This window comes from Scardinius erythrophthalmus (assembly GCF_964197995.2).
Source record: "Scardinius erythrophthalmus genome assembly, chromosome: 7".
Taxonomy (NCBI): Eukaryota; Metazoa; Chordata; class Actinopteri; order Cypriniformes; family Leuciscidae; genus Scardinius; species Scardinius erythrophthalmus.
Genome location: NC_138227.1, coordinates 15,678,387 through 15,697,449, shown reverse-complemented (window position 1 = coordinate 15,697,449; position 19,063 = coordinate 15,678,387). Strand labels below are relative to the sequence as shown.

The following is a 19,063-nucleotide window of genomic DNA, read 5'->3' as shown; positions in this document are numbered from 1 at the left end:
ATGTGTATGAGGACAGGCCGATTCACTCAGTGACCCATATTTAACAGCATTAACTGCATTACCGATAACGTATCCCAGCAACGGCCCATCCACACTAGCATACATTTTCAAATGTTTTCCTTATTTAAACCCAGAGGGCCCCACAGGGTTTTAAATATCACATGTGAGTTAATTAAGGCTGTGTGTTGCCGACTTGTGCCGATTTAGAGTGTGGTCTAGGCAGCAAGAGGTGAGTGGGGTCAGAGTCAGAGAGACATGTAGAGATCAAGTGTTTGTTAAAATTTCAAAATGATCTCTTGAGAAAGGTCTCAAGTGAGACACATTCACATTCTCCTCTGGTTCGCATCTTTGTGGATGACTTAAACCACAATACTATAATTAGGCCATAGTTAATGTGCTCAAAACAGGCTGGTGTATAAACATGTTGTCTAATGCTGCACTTGTTTCTAAGCGACTGAAAGTTCACATGTCTGATTTGCAGTTGTGTTGATGCTCTTGTGCTAATGGTGTTTTGTCCTTAAAAAAGTCTAACAACTCCAACACCAGAACAGTCTTTTGATTTATGTGGTAGCTAAGCCATTTCAGGGAGTAAATTCAATTTATGAAGAAAGGAATTCAATCACTGGCTTGTATTTCCGTCTAAATAAAATAAGTAGGTATTTGGATGGTCATGCGAGACTATGCATTGGGCCATAAATATTTGCCCATTTGGTTTTAGTAAAAACACAAAGATAATTAAGCAATATTACAACATTATTGATGCTGCTGTTGTCAGACAGTTCAATAAACAAGAATTTAAGAGTTAGTAATGTTCCTTTTTGGCACAATATCGCCAGTTACTTTGTTTTTGCTCCGCCAACGAAACTAGTTCTAAAAGAATCGAAAGCAAAAACCGTTGTTCGTCTCAGAACAAATGAATGAATCAGTGTGTGTGAACAAATTGGTTGAGTTAATGTTTCAATGACTCATTCATGAAGATAGTCGCTGAACTTCTGCATTTTGGTAGCCTGGTTAAAACCAGACCATTCTCAGTAGTAACTGAGTTATGGTCTGACAAAGCTGCATTAATAACTAATTTCCAAAGGGGCGTCACCAACGGACGTCGCTCAAATGCCTTTGGGTGCAATTGGATAGACCTAAAACCAATCAGAGCGATCGTCATCGTGTAAAGCCCGACTCAACGTTTCTGATTGGTGCCGTGATTTCTAGGCCATGGAAATGGGCTTGAATGAAATCTTTGCCAGACTTACTTCTCGAGCAAATCTAAATTTGCCGGAAGTTGTCTGGGTTTTCCCAGGCTAGCATTTTGGCATACTATCCTTACTAATTAACCATCTTTGGCATGAAAGAATGATTCAATGATGACTCACTCATAAATGCAACATTCACTTGTTTTGTTCATGAATGCATCAGTTTTTGAAGAACTGGTTGAATGACAGCCCGCTTGTCGCCACCTACTGGCATATCGATGTAACTTGCAGTCATTCAGTGTCAGTAGTGGAACGATGAATAGCGATTAATAAAAAAAAACTTAATCAGAGGTCACTTCCAAACCAAGTAGCTTTATATTTGTAAATGGGGCAAATTCGCATGTTAAAAATTCAAGTGATCGCACCTTATCAGTGGAATCGGTGCTCCTGTAATCCCGCTCAGCCAATCAAATTCGAAAACGAAAGACTGAGATTTACATTATTCATTTTCCATTCTCCATACACAAGTGCACAGTTATTGACAAAATAAGAAATCCATATCAGCAACAGTGCTATAAAACATGTCTTAGAACATGAATTTTATTGTTTTGTATGCAATCTGCATATGATTGATGCATTTGTGGAAAACAGTCTGACGTGGTGCAAATCATTCTTCAGGAGAAAAGAAAAACCCTTCAGTGAGCACAGGGTAACAAGGTGACAGTCCTAGTGAGGATTTACAACAAGAAATATCTGGTATTCTACAGGCTTACTAATGTATAATGGTTTGTTCACATACCCTGATAACATCTGCTATATTTTTCACGAAAATGTTGAAACAGCTTTTTATCACATGTAGACATTGAGGCATACATGTATGAACCAGATACATTCAAACATCATGTTCATCTAAAATTTAGATTTGTGTTTTAGTTTTCATCTAAAACATAGTTTTTTTTTTAAAACATTTCATTTTATTTTTAAACTAATAAATACAATAAATAATAATAAATAAAATAGCACACCATCCGGAATGCTTTTTCCTGACACAAAAAAACATTGTAAAAATATATACATACAGAGGTAGGACAACAATGGATCATTTAAGAACGTTTTAAAAAAAAAATACCTAGACAGAAATCAGAGGGGTGAAGGACCAGAGCGTGGAGGCATATACACTGCATGGCGTATGTTGCATGTAGAGCGGTGAACAACAGGACGCGAGGACAACTTCCTCTCTTCATATGTTCTGAAAATAAACAAGCCCAAAATGACATCAAATTATCATTTTGTTGCCGAGCAAACTAATCCTGAAATATGAAAGCACATGCAGTAATATTCTTACTGACAAACATGGGTAGTATTTTTAGTATTCATTGGAAATATCAATACCATGGAGACCACATTAGACATCGCAGTTCTTTAAAAAAGTGGAAATGTAATCATTTGCCGGATTCATTTAGTGTGTTTCCAGCTCTGCGCGCTCAGTGTCCTGGAGCTTATCGATTGATAATTTACTACAACGCTCCAAGGCCCTCACGCGTGGCGAGCGACTAATGAACTTATTCAGACCATGTGCGACCAGACAAGACACACAGTCCCAAACAAACTCATCTAACCTGATTTCTCCTCCTTCCTGCCCCCAAGGAACGCAAGGTTGCGGAGGATTGAGAGGCAGAGCTTCTCACGAGGGAACAGTGGCTGGACATCTGACCGCTGGACAGCAGGTTTGCTTTGAAATACTGGATTAAATCTTCATCTATGCAGGAAAATATTCAAAAGTCAAATACAAGAAACAAAAAAAAAGCAACACACAGAACCATATTTGTATATTTCACAACCACACGTTATGAAGAAAATTAGAGTGATGTTTTCCTGTGCTAAACTCCCATCCACGACCCTATAGTGTTACTTATACATATTATTATAATTATTTTTTTACCATTTTTTGCTTTATTTTACCATTTTATTTTAAAAACAGCATCCTATATTTTATTGCATTGCTATGTAGGTGTTTTGGGGCTGATTTTTAGTAGTAACCCTAAAGTCTGACCTTCCGTGCTCCACTGTGCAGCTGTTCTGCGGTCTGATCTTCTCTCTCTGTGCTGCCGAGCCGTCCTGCTCCCGCCATTGTCCACTATGTCTGTCAGGTGCTTGAGAGGGTTCTCTGTTAGAGGAGGAGGCTCAGGTGGAGGCGGCAGGTCTGCAGACACACAGAAAACAAAAGCGTGAATGATCATTTATACACTCCATTATTACAGACAATGGTGGACAAAGTACACAAATTAAGCTCTTGAGTATAAATACAGATAGCCTAATAAAATATACCTCTAGGTAAAGTCCTAAAGGGATGGTTCGGAGTAAAATCAACCTAGGGTCCTTTGTACCATGACCTCGAGCCAAACACCCCCCCACAGAAGCCTTTTTTTCCCTTTGTCGAACATTATTAAAGTTAGAGCTTATTTAGAGATATCAGCCGGATGGCTTAGTGCAGGCGGTAATGGATCCAAGGATGTATCTCGTAAATTACCCCACTAATAACGCCCGGAATGGTACCAAACTTATACAGTAGTACAAAGCGGTTCTGTACTCATAAAACGAGGCATTGGAAAGTTTGTAAGTACATCAGGAGTTTATTTAAATAACACTTGCCTGATGGTTAATGCTACCGCTAACCCGCACATCGAGGCAGAAAGCGATGCATAAGGATGTAGTGTAACGACGCCCAGTTCCAGGAATGCACTAATATTTTGTTGGTAGTACCAGTTTGCAACAATTATTAGTTAACACTAAGTTGTCAACACTTATATACTGGCTTTCTGCCAGGACTTTTGGCTCGAGGTCATGGTGCAAAGGACCCTAGGTTGATTTTACTCCGAACCATCCCTTTAAGTGCTCCTTTTAAATTTTACTCGTGAAAAAGTACAAAAGTACTTGACTTTTAATGTACTTAAGTATTAAAAGTACTGATTGATGAAATAAAAATGGGTAAATCAAAATGTGTGAAAATGTGTGCTGACAAATATAAACATAAAAACAGACTTCACATAGGGCAAAATGTGTTAACATCTTAAAAAGAACACTATACAAACATACTAGTTTCACATTATTAGAAACTGCTACAGAGACGGGGAAGATTTATGGGCATTAATTTGCGTTATCGGATCAGTCCAATTCACAAATGAATCATTCAGTGTGATATGTGAACCGATTTAACAGGTTCATTGAAAATAATCAGTTTGTTAACAAATCAGACACCGCTATAGCGTCTCGGGTGACGATTTAAATCAAAATAACGAGGAACGACATGCTTTTATGAAATGCAGTCGAGTAAAAAGTATGATATTAATCTTTGGAATGTAGTGAGGTAAAAATAAAAGTTTCCCAAAATAAAATAAAAAGTACACTTGAAAAATGTACAAAGTAAAAACACAGATTAGAGAACTGCTTTAGTTGCTTTAAGTCAATAATTTATTAACTATGTGGATTCTTACTGCCTGGTTTCAACACTTCTCGTCTCTTTAAGAGTTAGTAATGTTCCTTTTTGGCACAATATTGCCAGTTACTTTGTTTTTGCTCCGCCAACGAAACTAGTTCCAAAAGAATCGAAAGCAAAAATCGTTGTTCGTCTCAGAACAAATCAATGAATCAGTGTGTGTGAACAAATTGGTTGAGTTAATGTTTCAATGACTCATTCATGAAGATAGTCAGTGAACTCGGAACTGCATTTTGGCATACTATACTAATTTACTAGCCTAGAAATCTAGACGCACTCTAGCGGCAGCAAAATTTATTTGGAGTTAAGATATGGAGTTAAGTTTTTCTTTGAGAAAAGAGCAAAGAACGGCACTTAAGTCATTCTTAAAAAGGGAAGATGTGTTCGTAGTTTTGCCGGCCAGATTCAAAAGTTGAATCTATCAACTGACGTTAGCTCCGCTGTTGGGAAAACGCTCTGGTTGGTTGAAGCGCTGTCCTATAAGCCTTTATCTCATTTCCTGGTTTCGGAACGTTCGAAATTGCCAAGCAGTGTACTCGCACTTCCGGTGGTTACTTAGTTACACATTTAGATGAAAAGTAGGTCAGTAAACTTAAATAAAATCGCGATATAGACCAGTGTCTGTCAATATTAAACCGCATAAAGACTACCGTATTTAAATAGGAATCGTGCATGTTCTGCGTGTCTCTGTGAATGAATGGCACCGACGCGTTGCATTTACCACAAACACACACACACTGAGGCACGCATGACGCTCGCGATTTTTTTCAGCCTTACGTATTAACATTAATGCACTTCATCAACACAGCCGCTCTGAGAGTCACTTCAGCAGCATTTTAGCCTTATTTGAGAGAAACTATCATCATAAAACACAGAGAGACTCAAAGGTCTACACGGCAACCCGTCAAAATAAAAGTTTGGTTTAACCTTTGAAGAAATTTTTGCTTAAATCATTACATTTTAAACAATTGGTTATAACAATTTAATTAAACCATTCAACAAAAAAAAATTAAACTTTTGGGAGACGCGAGAGCGAAGTAGTCCAGTGATAATTAACATGCAGCCATGGTGATTGCAATAACCGGAAGACGCTGTACACTGCTTCGCGGCTACTTCCGGCGTTCTATTGTGTTGTGATAAAGGCCTATTGCGTGCAGAGGGAATTTGAAAGACAGCCGTTTATCCCGCCCCTCGGATTGAGCCGTGTCTATGGAGAGTTGCCAGACCCAACATCTTGATGTAGGTCTGGCTTGCCAGGCTACTAATTTACCATCTTTGGTATGAAAGAATGATTCAATGATGACTCACTCATTAATGCAACATTCACTTGTTTTGTGAATGCATCAGTGTTTTTGAAGAACTGGTTGAATGACTCATGTAAAAAGACAGCCCGTTAATAATAATTTATTAACTAAGTGGGTTCTTACTGCCTGGTTTCAACACTTCACGTCTCACAAGGCCATCATCCCTCTGAGATTTCTTCTTAGGCCTTGGCTTCTGAATTGAGGATGTAAATGACGTATATTCTCCTAATAGCAGTAAGAAAACAAAGATTATGTTCTCCATCCATAATCATTAGCAATAAATGTAATAAAAACAGTCATTTTTGCAGTGTTGAAGGGCCTACTTGTACCTGTGTTGTTGGAGAATAGTTCCTCCATTTCTGCAATGTCTCTCCAGGGGCCGCTGTGGTGGGGAACACTGCCAATAAGAGACTCTGTCTTGGTGAACGGCTTTGGGTTGGAGAGAGCAAACTGTGCACCATATGTACACTGTGCTTTCCTGTTAAACAAAACACATTAACAATTTAGTTTTTTGTTTGTTTTATGCCATTTTAGACTCTAAGGCTACTCTCATTGCAAAACATAGTCAAATCAGAAAAAAAGAACAAGAAAAAATTGTATTTGCATAATTTTATAAGCATTATTTTACACTACACAACAGTGTAGTCTTATACTATATATACTTCTGTTCAAAAGTTTGGATTCAGTGAGATGAGTTTTAATGTTTTAAAAAAAGTTTGTTAACCAAGGCACCATTTATTTGATAAAAAATACAGCAAGAACAGTATCAATTGTGATATATCACTACAGTGTCAAACAACTATTTTCAATTTGATTATATTTTAAAATGTAATTAATTTATTCCTGAAATGTCAAAGCTAAATTTTCAGTATCATTACTCCAGTCTTCAGTGTCACATGATCCTTTAGAAATTTGCTGCTGTATTGTATCTATTTATTATTATTCATTGATAATGTTGAGCTGTCAAATTAAATATGGTTGGTCAACTTAATGAATATTTTAAATTTCACATCACTTTAGAAGACTTGATACGTTCAGGGTGATTCTTTTAGGATGCAGCCAGGATATTCTTCAAAAATGTATGTATGTATTTTTCAGAAGTCATCATGAAATCAAAATGGACAATTGTAATTTTTTATTGAATTTTACAGTATTTATTATAAATGACTTATCCATTCACATCATTATTATAATTCATGTGCCCTTGTAATCTTTAATCAAAATAACTTGCAGCAACACCTCTTCTCTTCTCTGATGACGTGTTTACTGGCGTGAGGGCGGGACAACCTGTCACTCACATGAGATCCACCAATAGCAAACCACAACCATCTAATCAACTCCCCATGGACAAAATCAAGCCCAGCCCTAATTGTTTTCTTGTTTGACAAGCCGTTTTACTTGGATATACGTTACAATATGGAAGAAAAGACTATCGGAACTTGCTGACTTTAAAGGTGAACAATTCCTTTATTGTCAAAGCCCTGATGTGTGTATGTGTGTTTTTACCGTGGCAGCAGGTCTGGATGCTGCAGGCGTGGGTTAGCCGGGTATTGCTCGTCGCTGGGGGAGGGTGTGAGAGTTGCAGTGGACTGCAGACTGTAGGTTGTGGCCCTGTTGGTTTCCTCTCCCCTCAAAGGCAGAGTGGCTGCGTCCTCCAGACCCTCAATCAGATAAGTTCGCTCAGGCAGAGGAGGACCCCACTCTTCATCCTTCTCAGGGCTATAGGGATGTAATAGATTAGGATGCTAGTTAAACCTATAAACTCAATACACTACTAAAACACAAACTAAGGGTAAAACAAAGCAAGGGCCAAAAAAGCACATAAAAAGAACACATATCAAAAGACTCAGGACCCCTGATGTATCAATCACAGATTTCATTACACGATAAAAGACTGCGGTAAATAAAACCAGACTGTGGTCCTTTGAAAAAGAAATAAAAATAAATCATATCAAAGAGAATCCGATGTGGGTACAAAAGACGGCATTGTAAAAAAGCGTATCAAAAATTTGTCAAAGCAGTTTCATTCACGGAGGGTGATGATAAAAATTGGTTGTGAAAGGAAGAAAGCATTCAGGACAAACGCTGGTATGCGTGGATTCGCTTCATTCCAAGCCGTGGCTATTCTTAAAGGTTCATTCTGGGAAGCCACGTCTGGTGACCTGCCTCTCGGCCCCGTCTCAAACAGCCAAAAAGGCTCGGCTCTGAGCGCTAACATCATTAGCCCCTGTCACTTTGAGCTGAAACATCAAATAAGATTAGATAAGACCTCAATTTATCACCCAGACTACATTTTACCACGTTGCACAGGTTCCATACTGGGTCACTTTTCAGAGAAGGAGAATTATATCCAAAAGTGTCAGAACTTAAAAAAAAAAAAAGAAAAAAGAAGAAGAAGAAGAATGACAGCTACTGAAAAGCACATATATACGCTTATGAGATCTTCTGGAACTTGGCTGACAGACTGTTACAAAAAAAGTATCAAAAAGTAACATGGTATTACCATGATGTTTGGACATGTACCATGGTATTACCATGGAATTTTGACAAGTTTGACACTTGCCATGGTATTATCATGTTTTCTTTTTTAAATTGCACTTTATCATTTGTTTTTGGACAAGCATCATGGTTCATGGTATCATGGTACTAAAATGGTTTTATGACATGGCACCATGGTTTTGGACATGCACCATGGTAATATCATGTTTTATTTTAGATCTGTACCATGGTATTATAATGTTTTTTGATATGGTACTGTGTGTTTGGAAATTTACCATGGTATTGCTGTGGCTTTTGAACATGCACCATGGTATTACCATAGCATTTTTGGCATAGTACCAATTGAACATGAACCATAGTATGAGCCGCTTTCCGACCAAGTAGTTCTAGGAACTTAGTTATAGGAACTGTCCACTTCTAAACAGTTCTAAGAACTACTCTCCCCCAAACTCGGTTTTGCTGTTTGCGTTCGCACTGGCCAAGTGGCCATAGGAACTGGTAGGAGGGGTAAGGGAGTGACGCAAGCACGGTGACTTATTTTGACGGCGCGACGGACCTTTATTTTGGCGGCGCTGAGAACGCCAGAGCAAACAATGCTCACATTCTCTGTGTTTATTAGTTAGCGATCTGTCTGACAGACTAACCCTGTTTAATATCTTATTAGATAGAACTGTTATAGAAAGTAGACAGTATATGAAAAAAGGTTATTAGCCTATGCCGTGTGGTTGATGTCCAGTGTTGCTAGCTGGGCAGATAAACATAATCATGTTTGGCTTGGTCCCCTCAAAGTTGCGTTGGATTTTCTCTATTTCTCCCATCTATCACTGTTTTCCATGTTTGTATAGTTAGTTTCTGGAGTAAATATATAGGTTATAATCTGTGTGTTTACATTCTAACTGTTTTAAAGATGGCGGGTCTGGTGTTCCGCGTGCGTTCGGTCAATCAGCGTACACTAACGTCACGGATAGTTCCTATAGTGCTGGTTTAGACCCTACTCTGAAGTAGGACCTAAATTAGTTCCTACAAATGGAGTTCCTAGAACTAAAATCGTTCCTAGTTCCTGCGGTGCGAACACGCCGACATCCGGGTACTATAGCCAATAGTTCTAGGAACTGTGAAAAGGTTCCTCCGGTCGGAAAGCGGCTATTGTTTTTATGACATGGTACTATGGTTTGGGGCATGCACCATGGCAATACCATGTTTTTTAGATATGTACTCTGACATGGTACCATGAGCTGTATTATGGTACCAGAAAATGTACGATGGTATTAATATTGCTTTTTGAACAAGTACCATGGTACTACCATGGGATTTTGGCATGGTACCATGTTTTGGACATTTACCATAATATTACAATGGTTTTATGGCATGGTATTATGGTTTTGGACATGCACCATGGTAATGTAATACCATTTTCTTTTTTGGATATCTACTGTACCAATGATTATAATGTTTTTGTGACCTGGTACCATGAGTTTGGAAATGTACCATGGTGTTAACATGGCTTTTTGAACAAATACCATGGTCTTTTGACATGGTGCCATGTTTGCTTGTTTTTTGGACATTTAACATGGTATTAGCATGTTTTTACATTTTTCACTTGTCCACAGTTTTTGAACATGCACCATGGTTTCACAAAGGTTTTATGACATGTTTTGGACATGTACCATTTTAATGCCATACTTGCCATGTTTGTTTTTTGAGATGCTTGAACATGTACCATGATAGTGCCATTTTTTTGTGTAAATTTACCGTAAACTACCATGTTTATTTGGACATCTACCAATACACTGCCACAGTATGGCGGTGGTTATTACCTGTGTGTTTTGTCTGTGTTTTGAACCTCCTTGTTTTGTGCTGAATGTAGGGACAACACATCAGACCACTGGGGTGAGGAGGTTTGTCCCAGAGTCTTCTGCTTCATCCGTTTGGCTGTAAAATAGCATATAACAGTCACAAGGCCGAATTCAAGACCATTTGCATAAAATTCAGCATCAACATTTGTTGCAGCACTTGTTGATCCAATCTGTCTGCATAATTGCTGCCTAATACCTTAAGGATTAATCCCTTAACCTTTATGATTGAAATCAATGTCGCTCCTACCATTTTCGCCTCTTGGGTACTGAAGTTTTGCATATTCTGCTCCACTATGGCTGGACTGAAGGCTCCACTGGTCCAGGTCCTGCTCCATGCTGTAGAGGTCAGTTTTAGAGAGGACAGGTGTGCTGGTGTACGGGTCTGGACCCTGAGAGTCCAGGCTGCACAGGTCATGCCCATCTGCATCGGTTGGGTTGATGGTACAGTATATGTCGCCTTCATTAGAGGCTGGGCTGTACTTCCCATTTTGGTTCAGATAATTTGATAATCCTGAAGCTGGAAAACAGATTAATGAGTTATGGGAGATATGATTTGTAAGTGTGACAGTACCATAATGTAGAGGACCGCCCATGACAGAGATCTTACTATTGTAGTATTGATCTGTGCCTGCACAGCAGTTGACTGAGTCTTTTCCATTTCGAGAGAAGTTGCTGGCGGGCCACGAGTCAGCCAGCCAAGGGTAACTACCCAAGTGGGACTCCAGCAAACATGGCCTGTCAGGAAAAGGAAATATTTAATGTAATATAGATTATTTTACATAAAATATAAAATATTTGTATATAGTTTTATTAAATTATTTCTTAAAAATAATAATAATTAATTCTTTTTAAAGGGATAATATTAAGCCAATTTTTTTTATATATACTTTTTCGTGATCGCTTTCCATGTTCTACTTTTTTTTTGCTGCAGTGTTTGTAAGATGCTATATTCCCCTTTTTATGTGAAAATAAAATAAAATCAATAATATGACCCATGTAACGATAATCACATTGAATTATATTAGACATTTACACATACAGTACCATAATTTTTTTTAATACAGTAAAACAGTAATACTGTGAAATATTTACAATTTAAAATAACTGTTTTCTATTTAAATATATTTTCAAATGTAATTTACTCCTGTGATGGTAAAGTGTTACATGATCCTTCAGAAATCATTCCAATTTACTGATGCTTAAGAAACATTTCTTATTAAAACAAAAATGTGTAATATTTTTGGTGGAAACCATGCTACACTTTTCAGGATTCTTGGATGAATAGAGAGTTCATGATACAGACCTTCCATTTATAAGATCTGACCCATCACCATGAGAGAGTGCAACTAAGGAACAAAATATGAGAAAGAAATCATCACAAAGCTCATTTGAAAACATGGTGCACTGCTAGTTTTGTGCTAGAAAAAGGTACCTGCAGGTGTGTATGCAAAGGAAGTAGTATAGTGTCCAAGTTCTTTCCTCCTTCTGTGTTTGCAGTAGACCCAGGCGCTAAAGCCCATTAAAACCATCCAGGACGATACACCAATCCCGGCGATGAAGGCTGGCTGACGGACCACCTCTGTGATCTGCTCGGATAAGCTGACACTATCATCTTTCACCACTGACAAGGACTGATCTATCGCTACTTCTGATAGAAGATATAAGGAGGAAATGGAAAAAAGTGAATAAGAGGGATTATGTAAAATTGGGAAAGAGACAGAAGACTAAATGCTTCCTGTCTTATACAGGAAATATTTTATCAAAATATATTTCACTCAATCTATCTTCAACTGACACACAACATGGAAATCCCTTAACATTTTCGATTCCTTAAAATAAAATATGAGTAAATGCTAAGATAAGAATCTGTCAGGTGGGATAAATGTCACCATCAGAGTTGTGTGGTAATTTTTTTCCCTAAACCTGCTGGAAAAATCCATCTTAAACTTATAGCTGTGTTTGGAACATAGTAGCAGGATTAATAGCGGGTTATTAGCTGAATTAAGCCAATGATTAGCTGGCAAATCATGGCATTCGGTGATCCGTGAAGGTTATCAGCTGGTTCAATTTGGCGATTAGTTGGCCAAGCTGGTTAGTAGTTGGATCAAGCCTGTAAATAAATGGCGAAGTAGCCTATTAGCTAGCCAAAATGTATGTGTCTAAAGCTGTTATTACTTGGATCAAGCCAGTCATTAGCTGAATCAAGTTTGATAACAGCTGACAAAGACGGTAAATTAGCTAGCCAAAATGGTTCTTAGTGGGTCTAATTATTAGTTGAAACAAGCCCGTCATTAGCTGGACCAAGCTGGTCATCAGCTGCTCGGCCATCTTAAGCTACTATGACCATCTGGTAACTAGTTTGTTGACTAGCTTAAACCAGCTAGAAACCAGCTACTATATTTTCCTGGGTGGAAATTATGGCGATACTCACTCAGGACGATGAACACAGGTTGGCTATGAATGCCCACTCCTGCAATTGTCACCGCTGCAACCTGTACACGATACATTGACTCGGGCAACAGCCCGTCCAACAGCACCCACAACACATCCCCATCCACGCTCCTGTTGACCAACTGCTGAGACTCGTTTCCTACACACCACACCTGTATGACACAAAACCAGACTTCAGAGTTACCATTTTACCTAGTGGCCACAGAGAAGGTGTCTGCATAAAGGCTTACCCTGTACTCTAGTATGAGTTCTTCCGGCACATCAGGGGGAGGAGGCTGCCAGGACACTCGCACGGTTGAACTGTTACTTAACTGCACCACGCTGACTCCCTGTGGAGGGCCGATGAGCACTAAAAGCAGAAATATGATGGGCAAATGACAAAACATTACAGCAAAAGTTAGAGGGTAAAATGAAAGTCATACAAAGTAAAAGCTAAAGACTAGAGTATGAAAACAAGTCTTACATTCATCAGGAGTGCGAACCACTGCGATTTCACTGTCAATCCCCTGGAACTCGTTGTAATACGGTCTCATTTTGAGCTCGTATTCCTTTCCTCTGTGTAGCTCTTTCAGGACAGCAGTGTGTGGGGAACCTGCTTTTATGTCCTGGATCATCCATGCGCTCCCCACAGGCCTGTAATACAGCCTGTAGCCTTGAATGTAGCGAGGGTGCCGGTCAAGCTGAAATAATATCATACATATACATATGATATCAGGTCAGGAGATTCAGTTTCATTGGCAATTTCAGCAGACAGTGACAACAAATCATGAATAATAATTTGTATGTTATTGCAGATAAGTAATACGATGGCTGATATTATAAATGTATACTATTAATGATCTATAATAATCAAAATATTAAGCCTGGTAAAAATGATTCAAAATGCATGTTCACATACATACGTACAGCACGTCACATACTCACAGTCCATGTGATCTGAATACTGGAAGGGCTCAAGACTTCCAGTGTCTGTAGACGAACCTTCACCCCTCCTAAATCAATCTGTACATGTGCCTGGTCTTTTCCCTGACCATCTGGGCCATCTGAAAATGTATACAAAACATCATGCAGATCTGTACAAATTATAAAATCAGCCATCACACACACAACCCCAGAAACTATTCAAACCTTGCGTTCGGACTGGCTCTGAGATGGGGCTGGGGTCACTGAGGCCGTAGGAGTTGACCGCTCTGATGATGAACAGGTACACAGTATTGGGGTAAAGCCCAGACACTGTGTGCTTCTCCTGCCTCACAAAGTCAGCTACAGTTTGCCATGTGCTGCCCACTGACTGACTGGAATAAGACACACAAAATTAACACTACACTAAATCACAAAACACATCTCCAGCTTTAAAAATAGAATGGATTAGCCATATTCAAAGCTGTTGATTGTACATCAATTGAATTATATACTAATGTGCCAAGCTGCAGCTTGCAGTTAGGCTAAAGAGCTATATTACATGTACATTATTGAACGCAATTATTTAAAATGAGTCTTTTTTTCTTCTTTGCTATTGATGCCTTTTTATAAAAGGACTAAATCCTTCAAGGCTGTGCCGCTCTGTGCCTTGCATCCTGCCTAACAACATCCCTTTAACTGTTGTAAAATCACTGTGAAGCTCATCCGTACACATAAAAAGAAGTTATTAGAATAATGTATGGGTTCAATTATACAACAGAGGATATGCATATTCAAAGAATTGTGATATTAGTGATTCTATTATGTGTTGGGAAAGCTACTTTGAAACTGTAGCTTGTCAAGTCAAACTATTCATAATTTAAACTATATTAAAGCTGCTCTTTAGTAGTAAAAAAGGAGTTAGCTACATTACAAGCTACTAACAAAGACAATGAAGCAATATTAGGGAGCTTTTTCAGATAAGAATTGATTAAATGTGATAGTAAAGACATTTATAATGTTTCTGTTCCAAATAAATGCTGTTCTTTTAAACTTTCTATTCATCAAAGAATCCTGAAAAAAATGCAACATGATTTCCACAAAAAAATATTAAGCACCACAACCGTTTTCAACATTAATAATAATAATACAATCAATGCAGCAAATCAGCATATTAGAATGATTTCTAAATGATCATGTGACACTGAAGACTAGAGTAATGATGCTTAAAATTCAGCTTTGCATCACAGGAATAAATTACATTTTAAAAAATATATATATAAAATTTTAATAACATCTTACAATATTACTATAGTTCATGTATTTTTAATCAAATAAACTCAGCCGTGCAGAGCAAAAGAGACTATTTTAGCAATCTTCCAGATACCCAAAGTTTAAATATAATATAAAATTGTGATTATATACAATTAACTTTAGAGTTAAGACAGTTAAAAAGAACAGTATTTATCAATAAAGAAATCAAAGGTATAACTTTAAAACGTAATACATGCATTTATACTAAACACTAAACTAATAAAACTAAACATCAGCCGTATAGCATACAGACAACATATAACTGAATAACAGTGTTAAATAACAGTATTTATGTTATGGTTTTGAACCAGTTCATTAAAGTGAACCAACTGACTCTCTAAACGAATCTGATTTCCCAACACACTTTGAGAGATAGAGACGTTTGTTTATTCCCTCAGCTTGCTCGGTTGCAAGGCTGTGTGTAGAATATAAACAGTCATGCTACACCACTACTTGTCAGAAAAATAGCACGTTACTAGAAAACCTGCAGTACTTTAAAAACAGCTGAGCTATTGTCATGCAAATGAAAAATGTAGCTAAAAGCTTCACTAGCAAACTGAATTGGACACATTGGCCTTGTTATTGAGAAAAAATGAGCATGGAGCAGGGTGTGAAGGACAATGGAGAGGATCTGGCCTCGTCTCCATGCACCGTGAGCACATAAGGGCTGCCCACTTGACTTCTCGGAACGTGCACATGACCCTGACCTCTCAACATAGCGAGCTGCAACATAAATCCGAGTGTCTCCTTAACAAGATGTCAGAGCAGAGCTAAATTATGACTAGGCCTCTACTCTCTGCCTCCCATGCTGCTCTCCTGGCGGGACAATAATAGAGCCTTCTGTTCATCTGACCTCTACAGAGCCTAGAGGGACAAGTTCTGCTGAATTCTAACTGCAGCCCCAGGGAACATCCAGCCTGGAAGAGAGCATTGCTTCACTCTCACTTCACCATAAACTTCCATCCGCTCTGACACTCTGAATGACGCCTCTAACTTACCCCGGCACAATAATGAGAACATCTGCCACTCACTCAACCCATCAAGTCACTGGAGAGGGTGCAGAACCCCATTCCCCTCATATTTCTTGTAAATATGCAGCAGTACAGGAGACTTTAAATCCATGCAGGAACCGATTGAATGCATTTCTGAATACGAGATAAAAGTGCAAAATTTGCAGTAGAGGACTGTTCCAGGCTCAGTAAAAGTTAAGCTGTATCGACAGCATCTTTGACATGCTTTTGATTACCACCAATCTCAGCCCTCAGTTTGTAAACGCAAGCAAAAATCATACATAATGCATGCAGGGTCAGAAATTAAAGGTGGCTCAGAGGAAAAAAATGCCCCTCAATTAAAAAAAAAAAAAAAACAGGGGCAAGAAATGCTCCGTAATGAGTTCCTCTGTTTTTCTCGTTTGTAACATCTGACATAGCTCTTAAAATTTTATTCTAGGCCTAGTTATCCGTAATATGACAGAAAATACGAGCTCATATTGATTTAGTTTTACTGGTGACACCCTAACATCCAATTATAAAACATATAAAAAGATGACAGAGTGATTTGATATGGTTAGAAATAAACACAACCTCATAAAGGTAAAAAAAAATGCCCCTGAAAAAATCAAATCCAGGGGGCCAATATCGTCTGTTAATGGAAAATTGGATTTCTGACACTGAAAGTGTGTATAGTAATGCATTACAATGGAAGTCTACAGGGCAATGTCTTGCACTGGAATAAACCGTCTCATGATGCACATAAAGATACTAGAGAAGGGTTGTTTACACTGAGAAAAAAATCCAATAGGAATTAAATATACAGAAGTTCGTCCACCTAGAAAAGTATTTCAAAAACCTCAAAAGGATGATTTATATATCATAGCTCATATAACACACTTTTCTATGAAAAAAAAATGAAAGCTGCACATTTCTACTTTTAAACTCCTTGGTGAATAAAGAGAAAAGGGGCAATAAATTAAAAATATAATATAATATAAATTATATATAGTTTTGAGCCCTTTAAATGAAGGAAAGTTATTAAAAAGTAGTAAGTTTGTGTTAATGGTATCATATAAACCTGAAAGCCTCGATGATGTAGGAAGTGACAGCAGCTCCGCCCTCATGTGGGTTGGGCTGCCAAGTGAGAGTGACGCTATTTGAGGTCACATCTGTTACCACAGGCTTCTGTGGAGGACCAGGCAGCTGCAGGGACTGCGAGACCCGCGGGACAGAGGACGTTCCAGTTGCTAAACACAAGAAACAGAGTCAAATGTGACCGCCTGACTATTCCGTCAACGGTGCATTCATGTCCAAGGACGTTTGACTGCACATTGAAATCGTCAGTACAACGTGTTCCTTGAAGTGTCAGCCTTTTCAAAGTCTTATAAAGAGCTGTGTTACAGTGAAGAATGCTTGTGTGCTACCTTTCACTGTCACGGTCGCGCTCCAGCTCGTCTCACCAGTGGAACTGGATGCGACACAGGTGTACGTTCCTGAGTCGGTCTCCTAGCAACAGAGAAGACAAAGTCATTTCTGAAAGACGACAGCGATAATTGCGAGCATGCAGTGTTTCTGAAGTAGTTCTACGCTCTCCAAATGATGCGGATCAAATGTATTGTTTCGGCCGATCAGTTTGTTTTCAGTTAGTTAGAGGTCTTGACCGTTAGAACTCCTCTGAGATCATTTTTGACATCCTCAACGCCTGTTTTATATTCTGCATACTGCAGTATAATCTGTCAAATGTCTCAATTAAAATATACAGACCTGGTACCACAGATGGCATTCAGTTTATCGGAATGTTTTTGAAATCCGAAGCAAATAAAAGCTGTACGATACACAGTTGCTTCTCTTACTTAAAATAACTTTTGAATGACAAAGTCTTTTGAACATTATTTATTATCAGCATTGAACAAAACTATGAATTGAAGAACTAGCTCCCTTTCGGTATGAATTTGAATAGAACTGGCGACATGCTACAGGAATTTGAATTGGAACAACAGGAAAAGGAGTTTACTGAATTGCAATTAACACAGAGACAGAGGAATATCAATAGTTCAACACAAGAATGTTGAAGAACTAATTATGCCTATTTATTATATACCCTGACAGGTGGAATATATTTTTTCTCTAATTAGGCATTTTAATACCGTGAAACACATTCTTCACTTTCATTAGTTTTGAAACATAAAATCAAACAGTGCAACAAATTACAAAATAAATAGGCATCATTTTTGACTAAATTAGTGCATACTGGGAAATGATGTGTTGCTCCACTCTGATCCATAAAAATGAAAGTTCATTTATTAAATAAAATGCACATATAGTTAAACACAACCATATTTAAATATTGATAATTAATATAAATGTTTATATAAATTATAAAATGTTTCTAGAACTACTCCATATGATATGTGTATGAAATTATTTTTTATAATATAATATAATATAATATAATGTAATGTATTGTAACATAATTATTATCACTACCACTTCTGAATGGCACACAACCTTTCTTATTGTCATGATTCCTGTCCTGTGTTTCCCTTGTCTGGTGTGCACTTTTGTTATTTCCTGTTCTGTGCCATGTTTTGTAGTCCTTTGTAGTCTTTCTTGTTTATTAGTCTCCCCAGGTGTTTCTTATTAACCACGCCCCCTTGTTACTTAGTTAAGCTTGTTTGTCTCTGTGTATTTATAGCCCTTGTGTTTCACTGGTTACCTTGTCAGTTGTTGTACATGTAATGGTTGCCTCTGTGAGTCCCTGGTTTTGTTCCTTTGACCTTTGACCTTTGAGTTCTGTGTTCCTTGTTACTTTATTAAATACCCTGCGTTTAGATCCTTGTCTTCCTCAGCAACGTTACACTTATACTGTTATATGTTATGATATATGATGTGTGATAGGCTACTTTAACATTCAAAAGAGCTCCACAAAGTTATATTTGCAAATTAAATATTACAGTCCTATATCTGATTATTTGATAGGCTAATATATCTATCAAGTCAAACACTATTTCATGACGTGACTGATTTGGCTGGTTGTTCAGATGTATGGAACCCAGAGCTT

At 38.0% G+C, this 19,063-nt stretch overlaps 2 protein-coding genes across 2 annotated transcripts in view; both read right to left on the bottom strand.

Annotated features, from left to right (window-relative positions):
* Positions 1-19,063, bottom strand: part of lim2.3 (lens intrinsic membrane protein 2.3) — a gene marked incomplete at both ends in the record, with an annotated part of 157,370 nt that overhangs the window by 7,664 nt on the left and 130,643 nt on the right. The gene's annotated exons all lie outside the window — the stretch shown is intronic.
* Positions 1,756-19,063, bottom strand: part of LOC308693263 (roundabout homolog 2) — a gene marked incomplete at its 5' end in the record, with an annotated part of 54,266 nt that continues 36,958 nt past the window's right edge. Inside the window, 18 exons of the mRNA XM_081370059.1 lie at positions 1,756-2,439; positions 2,810-2,949; positions 3,244-3,393; positions 6,114-6,215; positions 6,314-6,468; positions 7,497-7,709; positions 10,307-10,421; positions 10,593-10,862; positions 10,953-11,080; positions 11,649-11,691; positions 11,778-11,993; positions 12,777-12,948; positions 13,027-13,145; positions 13,260-13,476; positions 13,721-13,839; positions 13,925-14,091; positions 17,081-17,249; positions 17,427-17,508. Coding sequence (XP_081226185.1) covers positions 2,431-2,439; positions 2,810-2,949; positions 3,244-3,393; positions 6,114-6,215; positions 6,314-6,468; positions 7,497-7,709; positions 10,307-10,421; positions 10,593-10,862; positions 10,953-11,080; positions 11,649-11,691; positions 11,778-11,993; positions 12,777-12,948; positions 13,027-13,145; positions 13,260-13,476; positions 13,721-13,839; positions 13,925-14,091; positions 17,081-17,249; positions 17,427-17,508 — 2,586 coding nt within the window. The 3' untranslated portion in view covers positions 1,756-2,430. The remainder of the gene's footprint in view (positions 2,440-2,809; positions 2,950-3,243; positions 3,394-6,113; positions 6,216-6,313; positions 6,469-7,496; positions 7,710-10,306; positions 10,422-10,592; positions 10,863-10,952; positions 11,081-11,648; positions 11,692-11,777; positions 11,994-12,776; positions 12,949-13,026; positions 13,146-13,259; positions 13,477-13,720; positions 13,840-13,924; positions 14,092-17,080; positions 17,250-17,426; positions 17,509-19,063) is intronic.